This window comes from Belonocnema kinseyi, chromosome 7 (genome assembly GCF_010883055.1).
Source record: "Belonocnema kinseyi isolate 2016_QV_RU_SX_M_011 chromosome 7, B_treatae_v1, whole genome shotgun sequence".
NCBI classification, from domain to species: Eukaryota; Metazoa; Arthropoda; class Insecta; order Hymenoptera; family Cynipidae; genus Belonocnema; species Belonocnema kinseyi.
The window spans coordinates 64036618-64044997 of NC_046663.1; the positions used below are offsets into that span (position 1 = coordinate 64036618).

At 25.8% G+C, this 8380-nt stretch overlaps 1 protein-coding gene across 1 annotated transcript in view; it reads left to right on the top strand.

The window, feature by feature from the left end:
- The first annotated feature begins 5 nt into the window (after positions 1–5).
- LOC117177504 (syntaxin-7-like) overlaps positions 6–8380 on the top strand; it is a 13584-nt gene continuing 5209 nt past the window's right edge. The window contains exons 1-4 of the mRNA XM_033368248.1: positions 6–282; positions 4103–4248; positions 4406–4475; positions 5923–6097. Of these exons, the coding sequence (XP_033224139.1) occupies positions 4140–4248; positions 4406–4475; positions 5923–6097 (354 nt within the window). The 5' untranslated portion in view covers positions 6–282; positions 4103–4139. The remainder of the gene's footprint in view (positions 283–4102; positions 4249–4405; positions 4476–5922; positions 6098–8380) is intronic.

Sequence of the window (8380 nt, forward strand, 5' to 3'; positions counted from 1 at the left end):
TATTTTTCTCCGACAGAGTGGATTTTCCTGGGGATTCTCCGCTCCGGCTATTGGAGTGACAGCTGATTACTCCGATTTCATATTCGCCATATTTGCGTGAAGTTTTTTCATGTGATTGTGTTCATTCCTTATTTTCGGCTCCGTTCTCCTGATTGGAAAGCTTTAGTACTTCACTTCCTGAACTTGGAAACTTAAGGGCAGTTAAACGAAAAAGGTCGACGCTCACAGGCAAATCCAAGAAAAACTGGAACAAAATTATAGTTTGGAACGCAATTCCTAATTGTGAGTGATTCATAAGTTTTTGACATTTTGTATGATAAGTCACTAATTGAGCATTTATAGTTACATCTACAAATGACAATCTCGACAATTAGATCAAAAGTAATCAGAACTTTATCTTCTTGTGTTGATTCTTGTTGGTGTCATCGATTTTTTTTAAACATTTATTTCTTTTCTTCGATTTTAGTATTTTGATTATATTTTGGTATTGAAAAAGTTCTGTTTTATAAATATATTAGCAGGTTGATTTTTTGTGCACTTTTTTGAGGTTATAAATGACTATACATTAGGATTTTTGCCGTTTTGGGTCTTCCTATGTTGTGTTATATACCCATATTATTAGATAATCACAATAGTCTTTGTTTTGTATCCTTTCAAGCGTTACGAGTTATAACGCAGTAAAATTATTGTATGTTTTTGCGGGGAATAAAATGTTTTGAATTTAGGACTACACACTTGTGCACCAGGTATAGTCCAAAATGTTTGTTCTCGAATTTTTATACATATCGTCCGGAAATTTGTTTTGAATCCACACAAAAGTTTAAATTGTTTAAACAAATTATTATTGTTTTTAGCCATTTCCTCCGAGCATGGAGTTCTTAAGTCGCTTTTTTTCTAAAAAAATTTCACTTTCTGTCTGATTTTGAATTAGAGTGATATAAAACTTAATTATTAATGTTATTAAACAATTGTTTAAACAGTTTATTGTTCTTGCTAATCATATTCAATTTTAATATAGTTGTTTAAACAATCTATTATTATTTATAACTATCTTCTCTTAGATAATTGTTGGTAAGACACGGGTTTTCTCTTTAATTTTGAACCTTTTGTTTAATTTTTAATAAGACTGATAATAATGAATTAAATTTAACAAACATAATTTTTTAAAGAAATTTGTATTATTTTTAACAATATTCTCTTAGAGTAATCCTAGTTTATGACTTAATTATTATAACTTCAGATTTTATTTGACTTTTTAGTTTGGGATCAAAATTAATTAATATAAGATAAGTAAGTTATAAACAATAATAAATTGCTTAAAAAATTGTTCATCAACATATATATTTTTACTTCAAGTGTAAAGTGGACCAAAATTTAAAACTTCAGAAAAAACCGCAATTATCTAGCGTTAATATAGAAGAAGATAGGAATAAACAATAATAATTTATTTAAACAATTATTTTTGCTAAATTTGATTAATTTTTAACTCATTCCAAGTGAAAAGTAATTGAACATTGAACAAAAAGTAGAAAATTTTCTTAAAAACGCGGCATTCTATCTCTTTTCTAAGAGAACATCGCTAAAAACAATGATAAATTGTATAAAAATTTTATTACATAGTTTTTTTATTACATAGTTATCAATGTAAAGTAGTGATTCATACATTAGAAACAATTATTTGCATTTAAAAAACCGCAAAAAATCATAATTAGCACCAAAAACTTGCAAACAATTTTTTCACTTACGGGGTTTTCGCGACCCCATAAACAGACTTATGGGGCCGATACTCAAAAAGTAATATTCTATTCGTATTCTTTGGCTAATTGTGAGAAAAATGTTGACTTTCAAAATTCTAAAAAAAAATCAGAAGCTTTTTAACAATTATGAAAGATTTGAGATTAAATTATTTCAAGATTTTTGGTAAAATGTTAAATTGTTTAAGTTTTTATTTTAAAATAATAATTTTAAGTTTTAAAAATTTTAACATACGTGAAAAAAGAATACGAACGACTTAAGATTTTTGAGATTTATGGGGAAATTTTAAATGATTGTTTTGTAATTAATTCTAAGAGAAAATTGAAAAAGATTACAACCCCTTTTTAATAATTTCAAAAAATTTTTAAATAAAATGTAAAAGGTTTTTAAGCCAAATTTGGCAATTTTGCCTTATTATATAATTTTATAAAAAAATTGAGTAATTTTAAGAGATATTCAGAAATATTGGAACGATTTAAAAATAACTAAAACCTATGTAAAGATTTTTAAAGAATTTTCTGAGGTTTCACAAAAATGAAAAATTTGAGGATTGTAGGAAAAATAAAAATAATTTTTTATTTCGAAAAATTAATTTTACGAGATTATTTTTAAATGTTTCAAAATTTTTCAAAGGCTAATCTGAGAAGATTAAACAAAATAATGTTCTTAATATTAGTGTAAACATTTTTAATTTCGAAAAATGAATTTTGAAAGAAAATTAAAAAAGTTTTTAAACATATCAAACGATTTCCTAACATTTCGAAAAAGAGTGTAGAATATTTTAAAGCAAAATGTTTCAAGTTGGTAAAATTAAAAAATAAAAAGTAAATTTAAAAATCGAGTAAATTCAATAAGTATTTAGTAGATTTGAAGAGATTCAAAGAGAATTTTAAACTTTAATATATTTTTAAAGATTTTAAAAATAAACTTTGGAAGCTTTAAAATAATTTCGAAGGGTTTAAAGATAAAAAGAAAATTTTATTTTAATTCCTGGGAGAATTAAAAAAATAAAATAATTTGTTTACATTTTTCTAAATTTTAAGAAAAATTCGAGCCGGTTAAAAATATTTTTTATGAATTTAATATGTTTTAAATAGATTAGAAATACAGAGAAACTCTTTTATAGCGCCGATTTTGGGGCTGGTGGTGGGTTGAAAGTAACTCAATTTAGCCCGCTCCGCTTTTGTTTGTTCACACTTGAGTGCTCGCCTGATTGACAACCGTAGACCCCGCACAGCTCCTGTTACACCTACCTGCGGCGCGGCCTCAATTCTCGGAAGGGCTATTGAAGGGTTCCACTGTATTTGAATTGGAAACATTTCCGAAAATTTATCAAATATTTTTTTATTTGTTCAGGACTAGTCCTGAATGTCTTTTAGAAAGACTGGAATGATCCCTACTATTTTGTAAAATCCTATAAAATAAATAAATTTTTTTTTTAATCTTCTAGATTTTTTTGACACATCTGAAATATTTAAAATCTGGTTATAATTTTCTCAAGAATCTTGTAAACATTAAATTTATATAAATTTAAAACCAAACTGTTGGGAATACTTATTTTATTCTTATTAATTCTCAGAACTTAATTTGAACTCAAATTTAAGTGTTCAAACAATTTTAAGAAATAAATAAATAGTTAGAGATAAAATCACTTGTATTACTGTATAGTTGTAAAATATCACACATGAACTCCCAACTTCAACCCTTTTAATATGAAAAACTGCCGAAAATTCTTCAATGTCGATTATTTTATTAACTCGAATCTTGATTTATTGACATTTTATGAACTGAACTGATAGGAGGGAATCTTTAAAGATGTTTGGCAACTGTAATTTTCGAGTCTATTTAATTTTATAAAATTTTTTATTTACTGATTTTATTTTTAAAATTTTTATGAATCTATCTAAGCAATGTTTAGAACGGTCTACTCTTGCTGGCATACTCTTGAAAAAATCAACCAAGTAACAAAAAGTACTTTAATAATTATAAATAAAAACCGGCAGTCTTCGTCTTCAGACATATTATTCATTAAGTTCCAAATTCTGATTAAAAACCATAAACTTGCAAAGAAAAAAAATTCTTTACATAAACATTGTTCAAATGAGAGTCGTATTTTTTGTTTTTATGTCGAAAATCAGTTTTTTTTTTATCTCAGACATTTGTTATTTATAATGTCTCGACAAAATTGTGTCCAGTTGTGCTGAATATTGTTCCAAACATTATGATCAAGCTCGTACAAAAATTATCTCAATAGAAAAATCGCAGGATATTACTTGACTTCACTATCATTATCTTACTTATAATATAGTCTTCTAAAATCGTTTACAGAAAATTAATTTCTTGTCAGATTTCAGATTGTGAATTGCGTTTAAAAAAAGATCGAAATGGACGGTGGATTTTCTTCTTATCACAATGGTGGGCCAACTCCTCAGCAAGATTTTGGGAGATTAGCACAAACAATAGGCACATCGATATTAAAAATTTCACAAAATGGTGAGTTCTATATCTCTGAAACTTTAAATATAGCTTTTACACTCTACAAATCATTTTATATACGCTGGATTTCAATTGAACGTTCAAATTTGATGTTCTGTCTACAATTAACTTCAAAGATTGAAGCCTAAACATTTATAAAACTCATTAATTTCAGTGTCGTCAATGCAGAGAATGGTCAACCAACTCGGTGGTTCTACAGATTCTCAGGAACTTAGAAACCAACTGTAAGTTTTATTATCTTAAATTGTAAATTCCTAACTGATAATAATTTAAATAAATATAATAATCATTCATCCGCGTGTTTTTTGTCTAACTACTTTTTTTATCATTAGTTTTGAATTTATTTATTTTTCAGCAGTTTGAAAATTAATAATTTTGAACGACTTAATTTTCAGATCGTAATTTAAAAATTGTTCAAGTCTTAATTCATTACTTTTTAAAATTTCCAATTAAAAAGCATATCATTTTCAAAGATTTTGGAATAATTAAACTTTAAAGGTTCACTATATTTAAAATTATTCTTTTTGAACGACAGAAATCTCATTTTTTAATGACAAAATCTATTAAATCACTTTAAGTATCACTTGATACCATATGATATGATACAAAGTTTTTTTTCTTCAGAAGCTTAATTTTAAAAAATATTTGGTTTGGAATTTCTTAATTATTGGAGGTTTCCGATTTGAAACTTCAGAATGTTGTAGTTTCAAATTCAAATATTAAAAATCTCAGGAAAATTGCAGTTTTAAATCTTTAAAAATTGAAAAAATTTCATATAGAAAGCCTTGATTAGTCAGTTTATATTAGTCATTGTCCATTATATAGTCATTGTATATAGTCCTTTTAATAGTCAGAAAAGAACAAACATTGGAATCATCTAGGAATCTTTTTGTATATTTTCTTAGTTTTTAATTTTCATTGTAATATCTTGAAACAGTTCTATTTTTGGTTGCTTATTTTAATTCCGTCGAATTTCAAATGATTCAATTTTCAAAATTTTGGTATGAAAGTATTTCAATTTTTAACGCTTGGAAGTTGTCATACTTTTGAAATTTGAATTTAAAATCATCCAGTTCCGAGATTTTTCAATTATAAGTAAAATTATTTTATTTTAAATTCTTTAAATTAGAAATGATACCATTTCAACTCATTTTTAATTAAATTTTCTAATTTTCAACATTTGAATTTGGAATTTTTTAAATTTTGAGAACATCTGATTTAAAAATTTTCAATTACGAAGAAGGTTCAATTTAAAATTGTTCAATTTTAAACTTTTTTATTTGAAAATCATATAAGTTAATTTTATTTTTATTCCGTTCGAAATATTGTGATTTTTAAAATTTTACCGAATCTTAAATTATTTGATTTATAACGTTTTCAGTTCAAAATCGTATATACAGGGTGATTTTTTTAACTTGAAACTTTCAAATATCTCGAAGAATAGGCACTCTATGAAAAAATGTTATGAATCAAAAGTTTCAAGTTGAAAAAATGACCCTGTATATATTTTTCATTTTTCATTAATTGTTTTAAAATGTTCAAAATTTAATATTTAAAAAAATTTAATGAAGGATTTAAAAATTTTGAATGTTAAGAAAGAAAAACCCTAGTAATTTATAATTGAAACGAATAAAAAATGAAAAGTACGTGATAACAAAAATTCCGTTTTAGGCATCAAATACAACATTACACCCAGCAGTTGGCTAAAGACACTAATGTCCACTTGCGAGATTTGGCAAATTTGGCTAGCAGTTCCGGATCTAGTAGCCCCGGAGAACAACGGCAACGGAAAATGCAAAAAGAGCGACTCCAGGATGAATTCACAACTGCACTGAACAGTTTTCAGGTAACTAATCATCGGATTATAAAATTTTTAAGGCGAATACCAAACTTTATAGCCCAAAATGCTCTAAAAAGCGGGGAAATAGGGTGATTTTTTTCACGAAAATAGGGAAATAAATTAGTTCAAAAACAAAAAACTGTTGCATTTATGATGAAATAGTTGACCTTGAAAGTAAAAGAAACGATTTTCAACTAAACAGTAAAATTTTCAATTCAAAAATAACGAATTTTCTATTTATAAAGACGGATGTTAAACAGAACAGTTTCATTTTCGACGAAAAATATAACTTTTTGACAAAATGGTGGAATTTTTAATAAATTAATTAAATTTTTAACCGGATTGTAGATTTTTTTAATAAAGCAGATTAATTCTGACAAAAAAATGTAATAGTAGAAATTTCAATTAATAAGAATTAATTTTCATCTGAAAAATATGACTTTTCTACCAAAAACTGAAATTTTAATCCAAAACAACTAATTTTCTATTAAAAAAAAAACTAATGCTTAAGAAGAGCACTGCATTTTGAAAAAACTAACCAAATTGTAGAATTTTTTTAACAAAGAAGGTTAATAAATGAATTAAATTTTCACCAAAGTGATGATTTTTCAACCTAAAAAGACGAATTTCCAACAAAAGAGTTGAGTTTTCCAGTTAAAAAGTCAAATGTTTTAGAAAAAACTTGACTTTCAATCACGGAAAGAGAAATTTTCAATAAGAGAGTTCATTTCAAACCAAGAAACATGCATTTTCAACAAGAACTAAAATTTAATAAAGAAAGTTGCCTAAATAGATTACAAAAGAAAAATTTTCAATAAAAAAATGACGAATTTTCTATCGAAAAAGATAAATGTTCAACAAGCCAGTTAAATTTTTTACCACAAAAGATGAGTTTAAGAAATAGTTGAATTATCAACAAAATAATAAATTTTGAACCAAATAGTATACTTTTTACTCAAACGATAACTAGTGAACCAAAAATATAAATGCAAGCTTTTTAAAACAAGTAAGTTTTAATCAAAAAAGATAAATTTCCAACCAAACTGCTGATTAATTTTTAACAAAATAAATAGTTGAATTTCAACCCAAAAGATGAATTTTCTATAAAAAAAAACAACAAATTTTCGACAAAATAGATGAATTCTCAACTAGAAAAGATCAATTTTCAAACAAAAAAAGAATTTTCTGCAAAATAGTTCAATTTTCAGCCAAAGAAATATCTTCTTACTCAAAAATGGAATGGTTAGATTTTCAGTAAAAAAAGAATTTTCAACCAAATAAAAAAAAATTGTAAACGAAGTAATTAAATTTCCAACCAAAAAGATAAATTTCTCACCAAGAAGGTTAAATTTCTATCAAAAAATGTACATTTTCCCCCAAAAATGTACATTTTCTCAAAAAAATGTAATAGTTACATCTTCAGTTGAAGAAATGAGTTTTTAACTAAAATTATGACTCTTCAACAAAAAACATTCATTTTGTTACCAATTAGTTACATTTTAAACTAAAAAGATTAATTTTCTACCAATAAGACAAATTCCCAACAAAGAACACGAATATTCAACCAAAAAGAAGAAGAAAACGAATTAAAAAAAAAATAGTTGGATTTTCGTCCAAAACAGATGCATTTTCCACTCAAAGCTGATTGATTACACAGGCCCACAAAAAAAACAAAAGTGTCTGTGCAATTGACCAGACCTATATATTCTTATGTATTTTTTCGACGCTGAATCCGAATTTGCAATAAAAAAGTAGGGTCCAGCTACTTTTTTATGGGGTTTTGCTCAAAAAACCTCATTTTTTACGGTTTTTTCATGTTTTTTTTTAAATAAAAAAAATAAAGAAAAATTTTATTTTTTTGACTTCAGAATCGAATTCTACGGGATAAAATACATCGAAAACCATGTTTTGATTTTTTTTTACAAAAATTTCAACCCGCCATACGGCGATGAAAAGGCAGAAAATCGCGAAAAGTGAAAATTTGCTTCAAATTTGATTAAAATGACATTAAAATCAAGTTTTACGATTTTAAACCGATTTATAAACATTGAAAATACTTTACTGGGTGTTTTTGAGGTCGCTGATCACGAATTTTAAGTCATTTTTTTCAAAAAACAACTCCTAGTCGGCTTAAGTGGACAATAAACGTGATAAATTGATATTTTTTTTCAAAAAATCCATGTTTTAGATACTGTTCTGGAGGTTTTCCACTACATGAATCACAAAACTAGAACTTTTTTCGACCCTTGATCATAAAGTAAGGCTTAGAACCTATGTATAGCGATATTC